General features: G+C 34.8%; 1 protein-coding gene across 4 annotated transcripts in view; it reads left to right on the top strand.

Moving 5' to 3' along the window:
• Positions 1 to 24191, top strand: part of Prkd1 (protein kinase D1) — a 301676-nt gene that overhangs the window by 150158 nt on the left and 127327 nt on the right. For all 4 annotated transcript variants that reach the window (XM_063246399.1, XM_063246381.1, XM_063246388.1 and 1 more), the window contains exon 2: positions 9900 to 10038. In XM_063246399.1, the coding sequence (XP_063102469.1) occupies positions 9924 to 10038 (115 nt within the window). In that variant the 5' untranslated portion in view covers positions 9900 to 9923. The remainder of the gene's footprint in view (positions 1 to 9899; positions 10039 to 24191) is intronic.

Here is a 24191-nt window from a genome sequence, read left to right as displayed (position 1 = left end):
TGTGTACCCTCTTCAGTTTTCCCTCCTGACTCTTTCGACAAACAAGCATACATTGTAGCCAGATTCTTTACCCAATTAAACACTGAATTATTTCTCTCTTTTTTTTGTCTACCCTCTTAAATGAGAATCAGGACTTATATTTAGAAAAGGGTAGGATAAAAGGTATGCATTTATCAGTGACCTAAATTTTGAAAAGCATTTATGTTCTAAGCTGGCCCAGTCCTTTAAAAGTCAGTTTAATCAAATGGAGCTCAAACTAAGAACTATTATATGATAATTCATAATATTTATATTTTATTTCATTTGATTACAAAAATCTTAAAAATGTAGTCTTCCCAGTCATGGACATTTGATTTTTCTTCAATTTATGTCTCTGTAAAATGCAATTTCCTAAAATTTAGTAAATAATCAGTGGACAAGATAAGCAATATATATGTATAAGCTATACTAACAGTCTCTATTAGTTCATCCAGAATAACTATTTGTGCTTTAATTGTTTGAGTGTTTGATCATTTTTATGCCTAAATCATGCATCCTGAACAATTATATCCAAGATAACAATATGCAATATATTAATTAGTGTTAATTTCCTATATTTTGAAATCCTGTATCATTTAATCTTTTTTTCTGTTTTGCTTCTTTAAAATAAAAAAAAAAAAAAACAAAACAAAAAACATAAGCACCCAGAAAAAGCAATTAGCTTGGGACATGCTGTATTTCTCTAAACAAATAGGAAACAGTACAAACTTAAAAATGCCTGTTTTAAACACTGGCCAACATGTAGTTCAGATCAGTAATCCCTGGCAATAAGAAAAAAGTCTAGCATTTTGGGGAAGAGTATTGAAAAGGAGCTGTGAAAATAAACAGCTCTAGAAATCTATGTAAGGATCAAGTTGAGCATTAGACTGAATACAAATCTGTTTGGGTACAGGATGAAAAGTCTTTCCAAGAGAAAAAGACCACCTGTGAACTATGAAATGACTGCATCCCAAAACCCACACAGGGCTTAGAGATATTTGAGTTTCTACCAGACAAATAGGAGTGATTTCACTTAGCACTTGGAGCATTCTGCAGAAATGTTCAAAGGAACATTAATATTATTGAAGGGCTAACCAATACTTAGAGCAAAAAGTAGTATAGAATTGGCCTGAGAAAGCTTTAAAATAATTTTTGAAAGGATCAGAGTGAGATGCTGTACAGTTTATGTAACTTAATGCTGTGCTCAAATAAATTGCAATTCTTTCATACAACAAAATCCTGAAATTCACTGTAATACATAATATTTATTGTCTAATTGTACATTATTTTTTATACATATATTATTGTATGTAATAATATAGTTATATGTCTAATTATGTATATTAATTGGGTGTTGACTATGTAGAATTGGGTGCTAATTATATATCATATATAACATACATATGTATATAAAATATATGTAAATATATATATATATATATATATCCATAAAGGATTAAAAATGTTAATAGAAACAAACCAGAGATAGTAAATGTGATAGACTTGGTTAAAAACACAATTTCAAAAGTTTTAATGAAAACATAAAAATAGTAAGAGAAAAATAGAAAATATGTAAGAGCTAAATCAAACTTTCACATCTGAAAAATACACTACTTTATTCAAAAATTTTATGCATGGACATAAATGACAGAATCAGACATTGCAGTAGGAAAGACCAGTGGACCTAAAGAAACAGTATAACCATAGAAATTAATGCAATGGAATCAAAAGGACTTAAAGGTAATGGATAAGAACTTTATAAATCCATAGATTAAAGCACTGTGGACTTCAATCACGATAAACAAAAGAAAGCCATTTCGAAGTATATTACAAACTGTTTCAGATCAATATATAAAAGTATTAGAGAAGAAAAATGGATTTCATAAAAGAATAAAAAAACTCAGATTTCTCACTGGAATTATCTCAAAGCTTTGAGAAAGGTTCTGAGAATACATATTTTGGGAAAAAGACATGATCAGTTTCTTTAATACGTGGTACTGGACGAACAGGATATTAACTTGCAGATGAATGAAGCTAGATTACTTTCATCACATGTGAAAATCAGCAACATTTAAAACTTACATGTAAGAGCTGAAAACATGAAACTGCTTGGAGGAAACATAGGGAAATCCTTATGACATTGGGATAAGCCTGGCTTGGATGGGGGCAGGACTCCTAGAGCACAAGAAACAAAACAAAGAAAGGTAAATTAAATTAAATCAAACAGATATCTTCTGTCCCATAAAAGAAATAATCAAAGGAGTAAACAGATGACTTACAGAATAGAAGAAAGTATTTGTAAAACACACATCTGAAAAGCAATTAACATATAAAATGCAAGATGAATTCAAATAATTCAATAGCAAAAAAACTAATTAACATGGATAATACCTGTCAATAGTTACTTATCAACATACAAAACATACAATTGGCCAACTAATAGTTGTAAAAAATATTCAGTATCACTAATCATCAGAGAAATACAAATTTAAGCTACAATGTGATACCAGTTTAATCCAGTTGTTTTAAACATCATCCAAGATGACAAATGCTGACAAATGATATACAGAAAATTGGGATACTTGTGCAGTGTTGGGGGAGTGTAAATCAGTGCAGCTTTGTTTTAATACCCAATAGAAGTTTCTTCAAATGTAAAAAATAAAGGTACTGTGTGCTCCAGAAATTTACTATGGGGTATATATCTAAAGGAAAGGAAACCAGTATGTCCAAAGGCATCTGTTTGTTATAGCAGTATGCCCAGTAGCCAACAAATGGAAACAAATATGTCCCAAGGAGATGAATAAATTAAAAACAACGTAGTTTGTATGCAAAATGGCATACTGTTCAGCCATAAAAACAAGAAATCCAATTTATTGCAATGGTAGCATTCAAGGTCACTGAGAAGTAAAATGAACCAGAGAAAACCAAGTACCTGAAGATTTCATTCATATGCAGAATCTGAAGAAGCTGTTCTCAAAAAAGTTGAGAGTTTGATGTAGTGAGAGGTTAGAGGACAGTGGGAAAAAGTCAGTAAAGATCAGTCAAACACTGGTCAACAAGTACTAAGTTATGATTAGAAGAGAGAATAGGTTTTGCTGTGGCACAGTAGGAAAAATACGGATAACTACTTTATACTATATATTTCAAGAACTTTAAAAAAGTTTGGAGGAAATAGATATATTTATCTTGAGTCAAAAATTATATAATACGTGCATGCATGTATCTTAGATGGTATCCTATAAATAGGTATGATTTTTATGTGCCAATTAAAATAATGCTAGCATGAGACAATTAAGGCGCTAAACATTAACATAGAACTGTATATACAACAAAAATTTCTTCAAAGAAGATGAAATAAGGACATTTGAAGAACGTTAATTAGATGAAAGAAAATGATATCCTGTGAAATCTTGTATCTTCACAGTGAGTGACAGAAATAGTAAATATGCTATCAAATATGAAAGATCTTTTCTCATTTAAGAATTATTTACAAGTAATTTTTTAAAGAGAAATTAATAATGTTTACATTTATGTTGAGATTTTTAACAGGTAGGGATAAAATGCATGACGATAAATAGCCAAAGGGAAGAGAAAAAATGAACGCACACAGTTGTGTGGTCCTTGTATGTGAAGTGAGAAAAATAATACAGGGAAGTGAGGCTATTTAACAAGAAGAGAAGATATCAAATGAAGTATGAAGAAATAATTTAGAGAGTGTGTAAAAATAGAACGAAGAATAGATGGTACAAATAGAAAATAGTAGTAGCTTTCATTTTATGTAAAATCTTTATAACTAAAGTTATAACGTTTATGAATAACTATTAAAAGGTTTCAGACTGGATTTTCAAAAACGTAAAAGTTACATTCATATTGCATACAACTTTAAATATAGAAAGTTTATTAGGTTAACAAAAGAATAGCATGCAAAGATTATAAGAATTTTAAATTATCACTTAGGAAATACTATCAAACATAACAAAAAATTTCGCAAAATGAGAAAGGATTACATTTTCCAAGAAAATATATAACGATATTCAGTATCTATGGGTCTGAAAACAGAACCTCAAAACATTGGAGAAAACTATAGGATTTAAAGGAAAATAGAAAATTTCTTAGAGAGATTTCAGTATTCCTTTCTTATTATATAGAATCAATAAAAAGCCGTTAAGTATATGCTAGATGTGATAAATGTTGGCAATTTAGTCTAAGCAGTATTTGTTAAATTTGCTACCCAAGAAAAGCATAACATATATTTTTCCTCTATAATAAGTAATATTTACTAAAATTGATCATTTTCTGGGTTACCAAACACCTTAAAGAATGAACAAGTTTCAAATTTTATAAAACAGTGTCTTGAAACTTAAAGGTAAAGTAGGAATAAAGAGAATCAATAATATTTATACAGTGCACTGTACTCTTCTAAAGAATCCAAAAATTAATAAAGGAATTTACAAAGGGAATCAGACAGTGGGTATGTTTTCAAATTTATTAACTTTTAAAGTGGCATATAGTGCATATTTACCATGTATGATGTACAGCATGAATGTATAAGATACCTTGTAGAAGCTAAATTGAACTAATTAACACAGATATTATCATACTTTTGTGGTGAGAGTTTTAAAATAAGTTATCAGTAGTTTTCAAGAATGCAATATATTGTTATTAACTGCATTCACAATACTGTGCAAATGGAACTCTTGAAAATATTTCCCCTAACTCCAATATTTTTTTGGTATCCTTAAATCAACAAAATCCTAAATTGCCTCCCCCTTACTCACTCTAACTACTATTTTACTTTGTGCTTCTGAGTTCAACTGTTTCAGATTATTTTAAGACAATAATATTCCATTTTGTACATATACAACATTTTCTTCATTCACTCATTTACTGATGAGAACTTCCTTTAATTCCATATTTTAGCTATTGCACATACTACTGAAATGACCCAAGACTGCAGACTTTGCTTTCTTTGTCTACTTCAGAAGTGGAATTTCTGGATGATGTAGTAGTGCTGCTTTTTATACTTTGAGGCCTCTTTGTACCATTTAATATAGTAGTTGTACCACCCTATATTTCCATTAGTGAACAACAGTTCCCTTTTCTCTGCTCCCACACCAACACTAATTATCCTTTGAAAAAATTCAGTTCTAGTACATCTGAGTTATTATCTCATGGTGGTCTTAATCATCATTTCTGTGATGATCAGTGACCATGGTATCTCATTGTACACCTTTCAGAAATTTCTATTCATATACTTAGTCCATTTTAAAACCAGATTATTTTCTTGCTATTGAGTTTGAATTCCTCACATATTTCTTACCAGATGTATGGTTTACAAATATTTTCTCCCTTTATAATTTGCCTCTTTGTTTATTGCTTCCTTTGCTGAATAGAATCTTTTTAGTCGATAGTCTTTTTTTTTAATGGTACCAAAAGTTTATTGGAAAAAGGAGGAATGAATGGGTATGGGAGAAGCCAACCCTGCAGCTCAAACTGGGACTGAAAAAGAGAAAAAGAAGTTTAAAGCAAAAGCAGTGTATGCTGTGTCTGAAAATCTGGGAGCTGGCTAGTGTGGGTGTGGCTCCCTGTGGTTGATGGTACCATCTTAGGGAGGTCTTGAAAAGTTATGCACATAGGGTCCTGGCATTGTCGTGGGATCCTGTGATTGACAGTTAGCTTTAGTTTGTCAACTTTTTACTTTTCCCTCTTGGTTTTAGGTATTATGGAAAAAAATCATTTCCCAGACAATTGTATAGAAATTTCTCTTTCTCTTTGTCTAATAATTTTACAGTTTTGTGTCTTGATTTTGAATTTTATTTTATGTTGTATAAGGTGTGAAAGAAAATATTTTGAGAGGAATTAAAATGGAAACACAGCTTTATCAAAACCTGTGGAAGGCTTCCAAGTGAATATTAGAGGAAATTTTATTGCACTGAATGATCATGTTAGTAAAGAAATGGCAAATGTCTCAACTCAATTACACAAGCATTTATTATAAGAAACTAGAAAGAGAAGAAAAAAGTAAACCAAAGTCAAGCTGAAGGAAGGAAATAACAGAGACAGGAAAAGAAACTAGTGCTATTGAGAATAGAAAAACAATAGAAAAAATTAATCAACATCTGATTCGCTGGAAAACTACATTGATAAAATTAACAAATTTCTCATTTGACTGACCAAAGCAATCGAGATGAAAGATGCTGTTAGTCCATTTTTGGTAGCCATAATGAACTACCTGGAGACTGGATAACTTGATGAGGCAGAGAAGTTTATTTAGGTTCTAGTGTTGGAGGCCAGCAGTCCACACAGCATAGCACTGGCTCTGACATGGGTCTCCTTTTATCGTATCACTCATGGAAATGACAGGAGAATGTGTGAGAACAAAAAGCCACATCTCAAAACATGAAGCCAGAAAGATTAAAAGACTGGGGTTCCTGTTGTACGAACTCACTGACCTACTTACTGTTTTCCTTAGTACCTTTCCAAAGTAGCTCACCTGATGACCTAACTCCATCTCTTAAAGTTCTCCATGTATAGCTGCTTAGGGGACACATTATCTTCATATATCCACAAATTATGAATATAAGAATAATAAAGAGACATCCATAAAACTCTACAGACATTGAAAGGGTAATACAAGACAAATATGAACAGCAAAATACCTGTAATTGATAATTTGGATGAATGGTTTCTTGAAAGAAGTAACTACCAAAGCTCACTAAGAGGAAACTGAAGTCTTCCTAGAACTGTATCTATTATGGATATTGAATATGAAGTTTAGAGAATTCTATCAGATGTTCAAGAAATGAATCATGCTAAATCTATGTAATATTGTGGAATATGCTAAACAAAAACCCCCACTAAGCTGGGAAGGTTGCTGAGAGATAGATACTAGGGTAGTAACTGACCTTTTCCCTAGATGTGGAGAAAGGTTTTAGAATCATGGAACTATTCCATGTCGTTGGTGTTTTATGTAGTACAACACACACACACACACACACACACAGAGAGAGAGAGAGAGAGAGAGAGAGAGAGAGAGAGAGAGAGAGAGAGAGAATCCAGTTGCTATTATACAAGCTTTTCAAAACATGTTGAATTATGCAATTTTATTACATGCTGGTTATACAGTAATCATTCCTAATAGCATAAAATATTAATTAGAGACTTAGCAAGCATATATAAGACCTATACATTGAAAAGCACAAAACACTAAATAACATTAAAAGGGATTTACTAAGTAGGGAGTTACAATTTGTTCTTAAGAAAATAGTGTGTATATTAAAGTATATTTTTCTAATTAATGTATGGTTCAATACAATATCACTGAAAACAGCATTTTTCTTGGTAAAAATTGACAGTGTTTCTTGAATGTATGTGAAAATTCAAAGAACCTATTATATTCAAATACATCCTTGAAAAGGAAAAATTTTGAAGTGCTTTTACTAACTAAATTTGCAGTGTAGTATATAGCTACATTAGTATAATGTATTGACATGAAAATAAACATACAAGCAAATATGCACTTACGTATCAAACAGTGCTTTTCCTAGGTGTTTATCCACAAGAAATTAAAATATATTATCACTGAAACATTTGTATGTAAATTTTTATAACATTTTATTTGCAGCCATGTAATGGTTGATATGTTGTGTACTTGAGAAGTTTAGAAGCTTAAGGATATAATTCAGCATTTCTACATTGTAGGGTGTGGAGGACATGTCCTTATAGCTCGAGGATGTTGTTCTTCGTGTCAACTTGAGAATTTTAGAAGTTTATCTAAGTGACTCAGTAGGGAGCCAGGGTCTTCAATTTGTATATTTAAAGAAAAAAAAAACAGAAAAAGGTAGAAATAATATATAATTTAAAAAAACAGTAAGAAATCACTAGTTGATAATTATACTTTTTCCTCTTAGAAATAGTCGTTCAAGCTACAAAAGTAAAGCATATATGTAAACATCCTCAGTCTGTGCCAAAGGAGGGCAGGGAGATGATGTGAGTGCTGCACTTCCCCAGAATGGGCAGCCTGCATACAATATAAGGGAGGAAAAGAGACTCGTTCCCCACTTTCTGCTTTTGTGGCTTTGCTGTCTTCTGCTGATTGGAACTGTTGCCCAGTGCCAGCCACCCTACCGTGGAGCCAGCTGATAATGGACTGAAACGTTTACAAGCTGAACTAAATAAACCTTTCCTTCCTTAACTTAAGGTGTCCAATATTTTGTCCCTGCAATGAGAGAAAAGTAACTAAAGCAAGTAGCCAAAACTTGAGGAAGAATAGATGTCCATTTCTGGGTGAATGAGCAATTATGCTAGATCCACTTAATGAAATAATAAAAATAGATGATTCTCAAATGCAATATGTCTGAATTAATCTCACAAACATTATAATGAGCCAGCCAAAAAAAAAGGCACATAAAATATACTCCACAATTTTATGTGAAATTCTGTGGTGCACCAACTAATCTATGTGAACAGAAATTACCTGAGGTTAAGATACTAGGTAGCAATGACTATGATAAAATATGCAGGGTTGATGAAAGTATTTCATTGATTGCTTGGATATTGTCTCTGTCAAAATTGTAGACAAATGCACATACATCCACCTTATTGTATGTAAATTATTCTTCAATGTAGTTGAATTTTAAGATAATTCATGAATTGTGCATTGCTTTTAAGATTGGAGAAATGATATTTCAGTTTCCCTTTGTTTTTTAGTGCTCTAATACTATTGGAGACATTTAAAAAGTGAGCTAATTTTTTTCCTTTTAATTAGCACAGTGGAAGCAGTGACATCATTTCAGCTGTGGTGTTTATTTTAGGAAAGTCAACTTTACTAAGTGACATGCATAAGTAGTTTTAAGCCCAGTCATCTGCACAGACTCTTAAAAGCGAGAGTTTTCTGAATAGTTTATTTTTAATTCATACAAATGGCTCACATGAATGTAGGTCCTAATTTTATGAATAAAAGATAGATGAATTTACGATATGTTGTATTTATCTTTAGAAGGTATCAAATTCTAGACATTTCTCCCAGACTTAGGAGAATGTCCACATAGACTGATAGTGTCAACCCATAACCAGTTCCAGGGTCAAGAGAGCTGGTTTCTCTTTTCCTACCTCAAGAACTTCCCCACCACATTGCAAACATCAGCGTGTGGAAGATAACATTTCTCAGTGGTTCTGAGGTGGTCACATACAAGAAGTACCATTTTTATATACCAGATTTGCCTCGGTGTTTTTTGTGAAGATCCTCCAGGCTGGCAGATTAACTTTCTCTGACATAATTTAGAACACTGATTGGCAGATGGTAGGAACACTAAATGGAGGGAAATAAGGGTCGCAGGAGAAGGGACTCAGGTTTGTCTTTTTTTTTTTTTAATATGCTTTCCAGAGTCAAAAGATCTAGATACAGTTTTACTGTTTTTGCTTACACAGAATTTATTGAGTCATTTTCAATTTTTGAATATGACAAAATAGATCAACCTCTTTACCAATGAATTGCATCAATGTTATATATTCAGTGGTAATAATACCACTATAGTGGTATTAATACCTCTATAGTATTGGCTTGCTAGAGGTATGCTGTGATGCATACCTCTTCCCACTTACTGTATTTCTTAACCATCTTATTATAGCAACTTCTTTGCATCTTATCATAGTCTCTTATTTTATCTCTTTTTAATTAGAAAAAAATTTCTATGATTGCCCTTGTATCATATATTTCCTCCTAATGTGGAGTCTTAACCAATATCAGCTCTATCATTCATTTTTAAAATTTGAATGTTTTAAGTACTTGGAACTTTTAAAAATTATGTCCTCACATTTAGTAAAACAGATTATTTAGGAGGATTTTGATACTTAAGCTATTATTGTGTTTCTGTTTACAGTTCCCTGAATGTGGTTTCTATGGGATGTATGATAAGATCCTGCTTTTTCGCCATGACCCTTCCTCTGAGAACATCCTTCAGCTGGTGAAAACAGCCAGTGACATCCAGGAAGGTGACCTTATTGAAGTCGTCTTGTCAGGTATGATGCTATTGTGCCTGTCGATAGATCAGTGATTTGTATTTGGAGAATTATTGGGCACATGTATTAAGGCAACAATGGAAAGTTAATGTCAAGCCAGGCTCTAAGAAATTTTAGGGCTCTGTGTACATCAGCTTCCAAATTCCTGTGGAAGAAAAGCAAAGCTTTTCATTGGATTGGCTTTTTCTCGCCTAATACTGTCTAGTCACGTCTCCCAGTTTTGTGCTGTCTCCCAGCCCCCAACACACACACACACACACAGAGAGAGAGAGAGAGAGAGAGAGAGAGAGAGAGAGAGAGAGAGAGAGATGCATTCATCATTTTGAATCACTTGGGCAGCTCCAAAAGCAAATAAAAATCTCACCTCTCACCACAGTCATGCTAAAGTCAGGGCCCCAAATGGACTAGGTATTCCCCAAGCCAAGAAATCCTAACAGAACTCAGAAACCACTGACTTATTAAACCAGAACCCTAACAGTTATGCTATAAGCCACGACCCGGAAAGAAGCTGCAGTTTAGGAGTTAGATCAAATCAGGTCATGCTGCGTGGCACCGGTTAACTCAGTCCCTGAGAAATGACTGCTTCCCTTTGCCCATGTTTATATTCTTGTCTAGGATTTAGAAGTTAGTAATAGGACTGTGTAGACTGTGTCTATCAGCATGCAAAATATGGGTGTATTAGTTTTTTTTAAACTAATAGCACAGTAGATATGTCCAATGATGGTCAGTGCAGTGATCATGACTGCACTCAGGTTTTTTTGTACATTTTGTTAAAAACAGAGTCAGTATTAATAAATTGAGATTACAATGCTCTCTTCTTCCCTCAGACTTTGATATTTGCTTTCTTCTTAAAGGAATTAATCAGCTTTAGAGATTCTAGAAACTGGGCATGACGACACATGCCTGTAATCTCTGAACTGAAGGGGCTGAGGCAGGAGGATTACAAGTTTGATCCCAGTCTGGGCAATTTAGCGATATTATTTCAGAATAAAAACCAGAAAGTGCTGGGCATATAACTCAGGATGAGGGCCCTTGGTTCAGTCCCTAGCACCAAAACAACACAAAAGATGCTAGACTTCCTCAGGTTCCCAGAGCCCATTGCTTAGCCATACCAGCTACCTTCAGTGCGTCTATTTTATTTACTTGCTCTGATTCAGTGAAGCTCACTTTTTATCTCTGTTGATGCTTTTTGTTTTCATTGTGAGGCGCTGGGACTGCCATGCTTTCACTGTGTAGCTCAGTCCTACAAAATGCTTTTTATTTTTGCTTGATAAAAGCAGTCTTTTTTGATTTTTTGTAGGGCTGCGATTTGCTAAATAAACACATCAGTAAAACAAAAGCTTTGATAGTTGTTTTTTATTGAACTTTATGAAGACATTGCTTGCTTTGCTTGGTTCTCTCTTTTCTTTTTCTTTGGTGCTTTTCACACTTGTGTACTGCACCTGGCCTCTCAAAGCTAGCAACTAGACGTGCTGTTTTCTAGGTTTCCTGTTTCCGAACACTGGCGACTGCCTGAAATAAATTATTCTGGGAAATTATGCACTGGATATGCTCGCACCATAATTCATGTTAAACTCATTGCCAGGCTGCTTTGCAAACAGCATAATGTGTTTTATGAGTCTTTTTTCCCTGTGGCAATGTCCAGAGATATATGGGGTCTAAAAAATGATATTTCTATATTTAATTTGTTTTTCTTTCCATTTTATTTTTGCTATCAAGTGCTTTATATTAGTAGCAGACAGATGGAATGTGACCTGGATGTAAGTGCATGTGTGCCGGGGAGGACTAATGTGTGCATGTGGTCCTAGCATCAGTGAGCGGGCGTGGCTCCTACCACACCACGCTGACACTCTGCAGCCCCGAGAGTACCTTTGCTCCACGAAGAGTAGCACGCTCCTGTCTTTGGAGACTAAAGACCTCGCTGTATTTATGATCCACTGCTTTTTGTCCTGCTTTATGTTCTGCCTTTCCTATCTCTGGCTGCATTGCTGGCAAGCAATCTGAAGGCATTCTTGCGTCTTACCTGTTCTCCCCGCACCAGGCCCAGGAAGGGCTCCGTTCTTGCCACCTATCTGGCTGATGCTTACCACGAACTTGTGGTACCAGTCTGATTCTAGCTGTCAACTATGTATTCTTACTTTCTCACTGTCACTGAACCCTTAAATTATTCAGTTATCTATGTGTGGGTATGTTTGTAATCCCTCCACCATGTCAATGAATCTTAAAGTATTCAATTATATATTTATCCTTATGTACAAATTATACATATATTCAGTAGTATAGATGCATATGCTTTAAGTCTCCTGTACTTGGCTATAAACATTTTCAGACATATTCTCCTATCTTCTTTCCCACTCTAATGTTTTCTTATGATTTATTCAATAAATGTTGAAAAATAGTTTTTAAAACTTTCTTTCACCCCCCATTTGAAGTGGCATTTCCTTTCCATTCCTCTTACCTCTTTTTCATATTGTTTTTAGACCTCCAGTTCATTGTCATCTAATGGTTGTTATTTCTTCCTTCCTTCCTGTCTTATCATCTTGTTGGCAGCCTGGCTGTCTGAAAAGGACACTCCCGTCCTTTCCAGGAGGCATTGTGTCATAATCTCCTCTGCTCGTGGGTGAAGATGAGCAAAATGACCCTTGTTTCATTCCCCAATTCTATTTTTGGGTTATTTCTGTAACACCCTCTCTCCAATACAAAAATGTCACCCTTTTTTTGTTATTTGCACTGCAGAAATTTATTTTCTTAAAAGACTCATTTACATTTAACCATGGCGATAACGGGCTTCTGACTGCTAATCTGTCTTTTCATTCTGTGAACATTAGTGGGTTTTGTTTTTGGTTTTAGTGCATGTTCATCACGGGTGGTAGACACTTCTTAATTCTTCCTACTACCCCACATTTTCCCCTCAAGACTCACGTGGGCATAAGTGGAGCTTTTGCAGAGGTGGCTGTGTCCACAGTGTGCGATGCTGGGATTAAGGGTGTGTAATTACCAATTTAGTCCACTGATTGGTTTGCCTGTTAATGATTCTTCAGACTTTTTGTTGTTTCTTTTGTTGAATCACTCTAAAACCGTACCTGACCTCACAAGTCAGATTCCAGTTCGCGACTCTCCTTTTCTCTGTGTCTTTTTCACCGTATTTTAGTGAATTTGTATCCTCTTTTCCCAGCAAAGCATGTCATATTTATGTGTAATCTGGATTCTTTACTATTCATTTGTTGTTCCTGGTCCCGAGATACACAGGAACTGCTACACCCAACCCCTGCCTAGCTGGCTCCAGGCAGACCCAACTTTTACCTGGCAACAACTTTATTCAGTAAACTCCTGCCCTTCCTTTTGTTACCATAGAAGATTCTCAATAAACATGTCTGAATTCCTTGATTACTGCTTATGAGATGAGAAGTTACTACATATATAAAATTTTATAAAATACTATTTGTTATAAAAATATAAATTCTAGATATATTCTCAAATGGACTTTAAAGTCTCCCTTCTATGCATGTAACTGGTCCAGTGAAAAATTGGTATATGTAAAGTAAGCAAATTATAAATTGAATCATAATTGGAAGCAATGCAGAGGATAATTACTGCCGCTTTAGATCATGGATACCAGCGAGTGTGGGTAGATAACATGCCCCATACTGGACCCAATCGCTGGGGAGGATGGAGTGCTATGACTGGCCTCAGATTATGTGCCATTCCTAGAAGTATGATTCAGGATCAGCTTCACCCAAACTGCAGGAAGGAAATAGAGAAGCAAACACACTGGACTGCCCTTCGACTCCCTTTTGACCCATTATAGTTTAATAGCATAAACAAACTAAAAGTTTTCAGTTGACAACTACAGTTTTACTGTTAAATTTTACCCAAAATTTCCTTTTCTCTGTCATCACTTAAATTTGCTTGTATAATTTTAACATAGTCATAATCTGACTCTTTTTATGTTTAATGTTTCACCTAATAAGATTTTCTGATATAGGGCTGCTGTAAAAATAAGAGAAAATCTTGCAGAAAAAAATAGGCAGATTAAATGTTTTCTCTCTTCAGGTAATATCAGGAATTGTTTTGCTTATGTCATTTTTTGCTGAGGCCTTTCATCATTTGTTAGGTGCTTTGGGAGTTACAGACTAACCAGACTCCTCCTTACTAATTTCCTAATTTGTCCCTCCCCCACATTTTAATGGCTTGTGCGAGCTAGTACATTGAGATCCACAAAGCTTGGAAAAGATTGTTCCTGAGTGGATGCATTGTGCTATGGAGAAAAAATTAATAGCAGCGTGAGAGTTCTCCACCACGCACATCCTTACCACTGGCACAGATGATGACAATTACTGTAATTGTTATGAAGTGGGAAAACATTGAAAATGGAAATTACTCTCACCAAAGCTAACGTCAAGTGGAACTGAACAGTAAAATAAAATCAAGAAATTTTTCTGACATGTTCTTCATGATGGATCGCTTGATCAAAGCCTAATAATTCATCCATAACAAGGTAAATGAATAACAGGATATTTACATATCTCAGCTCCTTTGGTTTGTTTTAAATTTTGACTTTTTACAAAACATTATTACTACATGTTTGCAGTACATAATGATTGCATTCATCTTGAAGAGTTGGAACCTGTATATTGCACATCTTGGGGTGTTTGGTTTTGTTTTAACTTCCCTGTTCCCTCTGTCCACTGCTTACATTTCTAGGTCCCCTTGACTTGCAAGAGATCTATCTCCTTGTGATATTTGTATATAATGGAGTACTATGCTACCATAAGAAAATATAAATTTGAGCCATTTTTAGGAAAATGGATGCACTTTAGACCAAAATGTTAAGTGAAATAAATCAGACACAATCATAAGTGCAATAGGATTTTTTTATATGGGAAATCCAAAGCACAAACAGTTTTTTTTTTTTTTTTTTTTGGCTTGATCTCTGTGAGTTACTTGCCTGTGTGTGTGTGTGTGTGTGTGTGTTACAGGTGGTTAAATGAAAAATAGTCAAGGACTATCATAGATCCTCAAAATCATGATTTTAAACACTAAGTGCTACATGTTGACTCTTTCATGCATAATAAAAAACCCATAATTTTCTTGGGTGTTATACAGGACATTTTTATAATACAGTAGTATAGTTTGTAGAAAGGAACTTCCACATATAGGTATTTGTTCCTCAGTGCCATGAGCTGGGTTAGAAAGCTAGAATGATAGCCCAAGAGGAGATGTGTCAATTTTCAGGCCCAACGCTTGAAGGAGAGACCCCAGCCACTTGGGATGGTGACATCTCCACTTCCTCCATCCTGAATTTTGTCCTCATTTGTTGTCCTGTGTGTTTGACAGATGGTGCAGGTACTTTCTTGAGAGAATTAATTTCTTAGGCATATAGTACCAGGAGTTCCTCTCGAATTCTATACAAGTTGCAAAATCTCTGGGCTTTTTTGTTCATTCTTTTAATCAAACAAGGAGATTATACTAGTACTAATAATATATGGGGTCTGTGGGGTTTTTTTATTTTGCAAGTACAGTGGTATGCATGTTGATTTTTTTACAGCTCCAGAGCCGGACCTCTGGGTTTATACCCTTTCTCTATTCTTTACTATTATTATTTTTGCAAACACATTCAATCATTCTGTGACCTAGTTTCCTCATGTTTGAGGCAGTGGATAAAACACCTACACCTATGTTGTAGGTTCTTATACAAATTAAAAGAAATCATGCATGTAAAACACTTCAGAGAGTTTGTGTACATAGGAAGTGTGTGAAAACTTTTAGGCATGGTGACTGCTTCTTCTCACAACTTAAACTCTTTTCTTTGTGATGTTTACTGCTATTAAACTTACCACAAAAGGGAAATTTGGTCTGGTCACTTTGAGAAACTTCAGGTTAAGCAGTGTTAAAAGAATTCTGGACAGCAAGTGTCTTCAGAACTTTGGTGCACAATGCTATGCTGTGGAAGTCTCCAAGATGACTTCCCAAGTTCATTTCATCAGGGGATCCTTTTGGTCTCCTTTGATTTTCAGGCAAGTCTTGGTTCACCGGTGTACCAGAGGGATACTCCTCTGGGTCATACCTTGGAGTAAATGATCTGAATGCCAACTGTCCTGACTCTTTCTGCAGGGGCACTTCTTTATCATGGATTGAAAGATTTAAGCCAAAGAAAACCAGGAATGAGGAAGAAACAAATCTTTGCTTCTATATGATCATAAGCTTCTAAAACAGATTGCTTTATCTAAATAGCTTTGTTTCCTCTACTGTGACTCAGGGAAGTAGAGAAGAGTCAGATATCTGAAAAAACTATCAAATAGAGATTTGAACTGCCTGCATCCTGCCAGAGCCTAAAAGTTCAGCTGCTATTCACTACACTTCGAGTACAGTTTCACTGTCTGCTTCTGAACCACTGAACAGAAATTCTTGAGGGGTTTTCTTTAAAGAATTTCTGCTATAGTAAGATAGTTTATATTTCGCAGAACCTTTGATGTTATTTGCCATAACAAAAAATAGCAAGGAGCTTCAAAATTCATTCACATTATTTTTTATTTAAAAAATCACTATCTTCCTCTTTCTAATCAAGATATATTTAATACACCTACTCAAACTGCAGTTAGGTTAAAACATTCTGAAGGCTCTTGCTTATCGAGTTATAAAATATGACATAAAATAACTGCCACTGTTTAGCCAGGGAGCCATCATAACTTCATAACTTTAATCTAAATTGAAATCGCCTCAGTGACCTTGTTTTTATCTTACTAAAATATAAACCAGAAAAAATATATGATAGCAACTTGATAGGAAGGGCCTAGTATCTTTTCTAGAAGAAAAAAAAATTTCTAGAAGAAAAGAAAAGTATATTATTTATTTATATGGGTGTTATACTTATTTCCCTTAGATACAATACATTGCTTAGCAGTTTTTCTTCCTCTAAAATATAAGGATGAGGGGAAAAACCAAGATAGTAATACAATAGGTCATTTTATTTTATTTCCTCCAAAAAACATTAAATTCATGTAGTTTTATTTCTTTGCTTTTAAAGACCAGAATTAATCATAGCCAACAACTCCTTGGTTCTAATATGGCTTCAGTAATTAAAAGTTTTAAACGATGTGAGCCTTTATTCTCAATTTATATTTCTTTGTAGTTGTTTTCAGACATCTAAATGTCTCAGTATAAATAGTACAAATTCTTATTCAATTTTAATTGCAATTATTACTGTGAGTGGTTTTGTAAGAGTGGAAAATTTAAATGTTAATTCACATGACTCTACATTAGTACCCACTTATTCCTGGGGATATGTTCCAACACCCCTAAAAATTGGGGATAGATTTGATCCTTGTATAATTACACTTTTCCATTATATGCATATCTCTGATAAAGCTTAAGTGTAAAACAGAGTAAGGGATTAACAACAATACCCAAAAATAGAATAATCATAACAATATACTGTAATAAAAATTATTATAAGAATGTAGTCTTTCTGACTATGTCTTTGTATTGTGCTTATCTTTGTGCTAATGTGAGTTGATGTCAAGTGTACATGATGACAGAAAGTGGGGTGAATGCTGCAACTCTTGTGATGTACTGTGATATGGCATTAAGGCACTGCATAAAGGTTACTCGAGCATAAATACCATAGAACCCTGACAGCCCATCTGCAAAACTAATCCTAAAGGACTGAAGGGCAGCTAGTGTTCACAGCATGGGTACATTGAAGAAAGGTTAGTTCCAGGACCGAGCAGGATGGTATGAGATTTCCTCATGCTAATAACAATGGTATACAATTTAATATCTATGAATTTTTCTGGAATTTTCCATTTAATATTTTCAGAGCACGATTGACCATAGTTACTTGAAACCACAGATAGTGAGGCAGGGTTGTTTTTGTACTCTTTTCTGCTATGCATCTTTTACATGAAGTATGTCATCAGCATCTTCCCTTTTTTGTTATTTTTCATACTCTCTTCCACCTTTATCTTTCAAGCAAACTTGCTTTTAGTTTCTTTGTGCCACACTCACCTATTTTATGGAGGACAGAATGCAGAAAATGCGAGGTTAGCATGTTTCCATTTAACTTCCTGCCTTTCCCCAGTTGTGATCTCAGTCTGGTCACAGGAACGTGGCGTTCTCTTGCTTTCTGATAGTTCATTTGTTACCTGCCACCTTTTTTTTTTTTTTTTTTTTGGTCCAGGAATCGAACTCATGACCTTGCATTTGCTAGGCAAGTGCTTATGCTGCTGAGTTATATCCCTAGCCATGGGTTCTGCAGGGATATACAACACAGTAGCGCATCGCTCCTCCATCTTTTCTTCCTAAGCTCTTCTAAATTTCTAGTCTGCAGAACATTCTCACCTGGTCAAAGGGATTAGACAATTCTTTGAAGACTTATATCCTATAACATTTTTTGCATTTTGCATTATACTGTATGTTTTCCTCGGATGGTTTAATTTTGACTCAGTAAAATACTCTCCCCCCTATATTGTTTTTCCAGAAACAATAATGATGGCAGTGATGGTACTATGGAAGTGTTGGAAGTCCTTCACATATATTAATTCAGAAATATGCATCACATTTATGTCATGGTAAATCTCCACATAACTCCAATTTGATAAGTAGCTGATTTATAGTGACAGCCTGGATTGTGTCTCAGAGCTGCCATCTATTTCTTACATAATGTTTGAAAATTAACCTTATTTCTCAGGCCTTTGAGCCATCATGTGTAACACATTGACAGTGTCTACAATATTGAGTTGGGCTGTAGATTTCATGAGAGTAAATATAAAGGAGCTTAGAAACACCTGGCTATGTGAGGTGCTCAGTTCCCTCATTTCACCCACACCCTACTGTACTACATATTTCTTGACAGAGAGCCATTTATTTATTTTTTGCATTTGGATTCTTAGGATCTGGCATGACACATGCAATCAGTCTCTGTTTGTTGTGTGAATAAATGAATAATTAATGAGATGAACAAAACAACAAACAAATGATGAGATTGGCTTTCTATGTATGATATCCAAAAGTTGCTGTGTTTATAGTAGAAACTTAGTTTTACTGATTACCACTGGCTTTTCTGGTCCTACTCTAGTAGTAAAATTAATAGCATTATTACCTAACTCATCTTGTTTGCCCTGAACTTTTCCTAACCCATCCATACTGTCAAAAAATGTTTTAAAAAATTATTTATTTATAGAAAAACCAGTCCTGCTTTCAAAGCATTGAAATTTTCTTTCATAACATTTTTCACATAACATCAGGCCCCATTCATCAAATACCAATTGTTTTTCTGTCTAATTTCTGTGACTTGTGGATTATAGTCGTCTTCATGACAAAGGATCCCTGTTTGAAACCAAATTCAAGTCCATCTCCTCTGATCTGATTTTCCCAGCCACTGCTCTTCCTAAATGGTCTTCTTTCTCAAATGTATTCAGTGGTCTTCCCTTTTAATCCACCCCTCAATACTAACCTCACTTGACTTCAGCAACTTAATGTCTCTTCTTTGTAGGAGGCTTCACATTCCATATCTGCCATGGCACCCTAAATGCTTACGCTGAAGCCGGCCTCTGTTCTAACCTTTCTGTGTCATAGTCTGGAGGGCATGCAGATGAGGACTAATACCCTGGAGTTCTGGCTGACCTTTCCTGCTGCTGTCCCCTCTTCCCTTCTTACTCCTTACCTTAGAGGTCTGTAGCTTTATCCATCTCGGAGACAGCTGTCTCTGCCTAAGGATCAGCTGGCAAGACCTATAGGAAAAGTTGAGTCATGTACACCAGAACTAGTGCCTAAATCTTCATAGATCTCAGTCAGAGTACATACTGTGGTTTTCAAAGAAGAACATATCAAACTCTGCTGTTCACGCAGAATTAGCCTAAGGCCCAGTCCGTCCCCATCTGGCAAGTGGATATCCAGCCAGAAATCATAGTTTTTCCTCTCCTTCTCTTTTCATCTGTTATTTTGCTAATTGAGAACAGTATTATAACTGTCATCCAGATAAGCAAGAACAGAACACAAGGGCAATGAAAACCTCATACAAGGATTTTTTTTCTTTTCTTTTTTTCTGTGTGGCCTGTGGACACTGCAACGTGTAGCCAAAGAGTTCTAACATTTGCTTTTTAGGGTGGAGATTCGTCTCATGTAACACATTACCATGTTAGGGCATTGAACTTAGAGGAACTTAGAGGCCATTTCATATTAACAGTCCTTCTAGAAAACATAGGATGACATTAGCTTGATCCTTTTGTTTTTTTATATGAATGGGTTTATAAACAGCATACAAAATGGGTATTTTGTTTATAGTTTGTTTATTTATTACATTATTTTGGCTTTGTGGTAATGATTGAACCCAGCACTTTGTGGGTTCAAGCAGTGATAAAAAAAAGTCTTTTATTGGTTTAGATCTTATTTCCATAAAAAAATACTCTGCCTTAAAAAGAAATCATGTCTTAGAAACACTGAAATAGATGATTTCAAGAGTATTATCCTTATAAAGCAGATGTTTTATGTGTCAGTACTGTTTTGAAAATAGGTGTTTCCTTTGCTCACTTTTGTGACGAGATAACAAGGATGTTTTCAAGTCAAAATTTTAGGTCTAAGGATTTAGCTCAGGGGCTCAAGTGTTTGCCTGCTAAGCGTGAAGTCGTGAGTTCAATCCCCGGTACAAAAAACAAAACAAAATTCAAGTTAAATTTGTAAAAAATTGTTAGCTTTTATACCACAGAAAATTATTGTGCTCTCGATTTAAATTAGAGAATCAACATGTTTAGGTTTTGACTTTGTCTGTCTTTTAAAATACAAAATTCTAAGTGGAAGAAATGGCTGAGTGCTATGCAGGCAGAATTCCTCCGGATCTGCAGAGCTTAGTGTGCTAGCCACTAGCACAGTTGGCTACTTAATTTTTAAATTAATTAAAATTGAATTAAGTCCTCATTCATACTAGCTACCTTTCAAGTGTTCAGTGAACACTAGGCTGGTAGCTGCCATCCACTTGCCATTAAAAACAAGAGCTTGTATTGGACAAAATAGTTAGATAAACCAGATTTTACCCAAAGAAGTGTGATTTGGGTCACATTATATGCACACATGTCCTGCAGAAATACTTTTAATGAACTAGTCTTTGATATAATATATTGAAGGTTGTTTATAAATAATACATTTAAAAATGGTGGTGGCATGTTTATTGCAGAAATCTCATGGAAGAAATTTTCTAATATATCACTCTATAACTCCTTAACTGTTGTACTTCTTTAGACCTCAGTACCCCAAACAGCTCTTTTTATAAGAATGTTCCTGTTGTGACTATTATTATTATTATTATTATTATTATTATTATTATTATTTTGCTTGGAATCCCAACTCTGTACCCATGAACTAATTTCAAGAGTGGCGTGAATCAATATTGCACTTTTATTAATACATTAGTTCTATGTGACATAATATTTAATTTCCTTGATATTTCTTAATTGCTTTGTTTGATTTCATTATGTGCCATACTGAATATACATTACTAATTAAAGCACGGATATAAAAATTGAGTTCAGTTCTCCTGAGTTCAGTTCTCATCTGTCATTTTCTTTCTTTCTCTTTCTTTTTTTGTTTCTTTGTTTTCTTCTTTCCTTTTCTTTTTTTCTTTTGCTTTTTTCCTAGTTTGTCTTTAGAGACTCCATATGCAGTTCAGGCTGGCCTTGAGCTCACTTTTTGTAACCTGGGCTAGTCTTGAATGTGCAACGATCCTTCTGCCTCAGCCTCCTGAGTACTGGGATTATAGGTGTGTGCCATCAGCTGCCACTTACTAGCTGTGTGGCACTGGGGAATGTTTTTAGTGTTTTTCACTCTGCTCATTTTTTTTTTTTTCTTTTGAACTTAGGGCCTTGTGTATACTAGGCAAGCGCTCTACTCTCAGCTCCATTCCCAGCCCAAGGTTTCCTTGTTCCTAAACTGAGAACTGATCATGATAATAAAATAAACTATTAGAGTATCTAACACACTGTTTAGAGAATAAGGCTATATGTCAGGAAGAGTAATACGCCATTATAATGTAGTGTGTAGACCATACACCGTTATGAATGGCTTTGTTTTATATTGCGTATTTCCAAAGTTTATGCTCTCAATTACACTGTCTGACAGAAATATAAACTATATTTAAATATCATTGGTGGACAATAGACATCACCTAAGTTAGAAAAGATGAAAGTAACATTTACTGTGTCTAGAGTTGACTGTGTGTCAACTCTAGGATAGTCACTAAAATACAGTCTCATAGCTATATCCTTATATTTCATAAATTGATTTGCAAAGCTACTTTTACAACCAAGTCTTTCTTGCATACATGCAGTGATGCTGGGTCTTAGGTAAATAACCCGTTTGGATTTGAGGGAAAATTACATAGTAGCATTTTGAATGCTGTTTAGAGATGGTGGTCAGTGAACATCGGGGTTTATTTGCTTTTGATATTGTGTGGTAAGTAGCCTTTTATTATGAGGATGTTTTGGGATGTCTTATTTATCTTATCTGTATGCTGTGATAATCCCCTTAGTAACAGGGAAAATCATGTACTTTGTGGCTCGTCCTCTTTTGCTCTCCTTTTTCTCTTCCCCTTTCCTTCTCTCCCTTTCCTTTCCTCTTTCCTGGTCAGACAGACAGACAGGAACACACACACACACACACACACACACACACACACACACACACACAAGCTTCACACACTTGCCGAAAGAGTCTGGAGGAGAAATGGAGGAAAGACAAAGAGGTGTGGACCACTGAAATCAAAATCCTTGGCAGCCAGTCACATGAACAAAGGCCAAGCAGAGCATGGCTCCTGCCTGGCTCTCTGGAGACTCTGTGGGCTTGCATTAGTTTTGCTTGAGGGAAATGAATCTGCACTGAAAAGCTGCCGTGTATCCTATCCCCTTTGGATGCTCCATGAGTGGTGGCACCTAGTGCTTCAGTTCAGTGTCTCAGCCGTGCCACCATCTGCCCAGCACTCTCATTCTGCTGGGTGGCATGTCGCTTATTTGTTTTTAACATGCAACCCATATCGAAACCCCTCATAATCTGCCAAAATTAGAAATGCAGCTGTTTTAAGTCTTAAACAGCTATAGCACTATTCATTTGCCAGTATGGAGGAATAAATAGAAAGATGTATTTGAAGAGAGCAATAGCACGCAAGAACGAATTTGTATCTCCACTTTTTAAAGAACATTCAAAAAACCTAGGTACTGAGACAAAATTTAAATATACTAGTATCACCTTTACCACATGTATCCCATATGAGATTTTAATCAGCCTTGAATTTTCTTTTTCACATTATGAAGCAACTTCAGCCTTTTAGCTTTTAGGAAATGAAAATTTTCCAGGCAACCCTAGATCTTACTCTATTTTTATTTTGGCCAAAACTTTGTTTTGAGATTCTGGTTAGTATAACTTGTTAATGCTAAGAACATTTATCCCATAGAGCTGTGTGGAGAAATCTCAAAGAAACCAAGCAGTTGGTTCCCTGTTTAATTTTTTTAAATGAAGAAAACCACCGCCACTACAGACACGCACATAGTAAGGGAAGATTTGCATCTGTTTTACTGTCATCCATATTCATATTCTTTAAGAATGATAGAAGAACACAACAAGAAAGATCTGGTTTGAGTCACTTTGTCCTAAGATCCTTTTTTTCCTCCAAAGTGACTGAACATATTTTTTTGAAGCTAACATTGAATAGTCTGCAACTGATTTCCTTCATTCTTTATTTTTACTTTAATATTCAATATTACTTACTTTAATATTCAGTTATTCAATGGAGGTCTATATTAAATTCATTTGGCTATTAGTGTTGATCCCCATATGCACTCTTTCCCCCTGTAAGTTTCATATACTTAAAAAAGTTATTTTCCTGTGTAAGAATTGACCAGTAAAAAGTATTTACTTCCCGTGGAGTCTGGGCAGAAAAAGTAATGATCAAGTATGAAACAAGCTTGCTAAAATGCATATGATATGAATTTGTCTTATATCTCTGTCCAGATGAACAGTACAAAACAACCAGGACAATAAATTATAAATTTTTTAAAAATCCATGTAACAGTTCAGTGCTAGATGTACAGTAATTAAAATCTTACTCATGATTAATAAACTTGGCAGGGCAATTTAAAAGTTCATAGTTGGATGGTAATTTGAAAGAA

The sequence above is a fragment of the Cavia porcellus genome, unplaced genomic scaffold (genome assembly GCF_034190915.1).
Source record: "Cavia porcellus strain 051 isolate PalLab524CR breed Dunkin Hartley unplaced genomic scaffold, mCavPor4.1 scaffold_1, whole genome shotgun sequence".
Taxonomy (NCBI): domain Eukaryota; kingdom Metazoa; phylum Chordata; class Mammalia; order Rodentia; family Caviidae; genus Cavia; species Cavia porcellus.
Note: the sequence above shows the minus strand (reverse complement) of the source record. Positions and strands in the feature narration are given on the sequence as shown.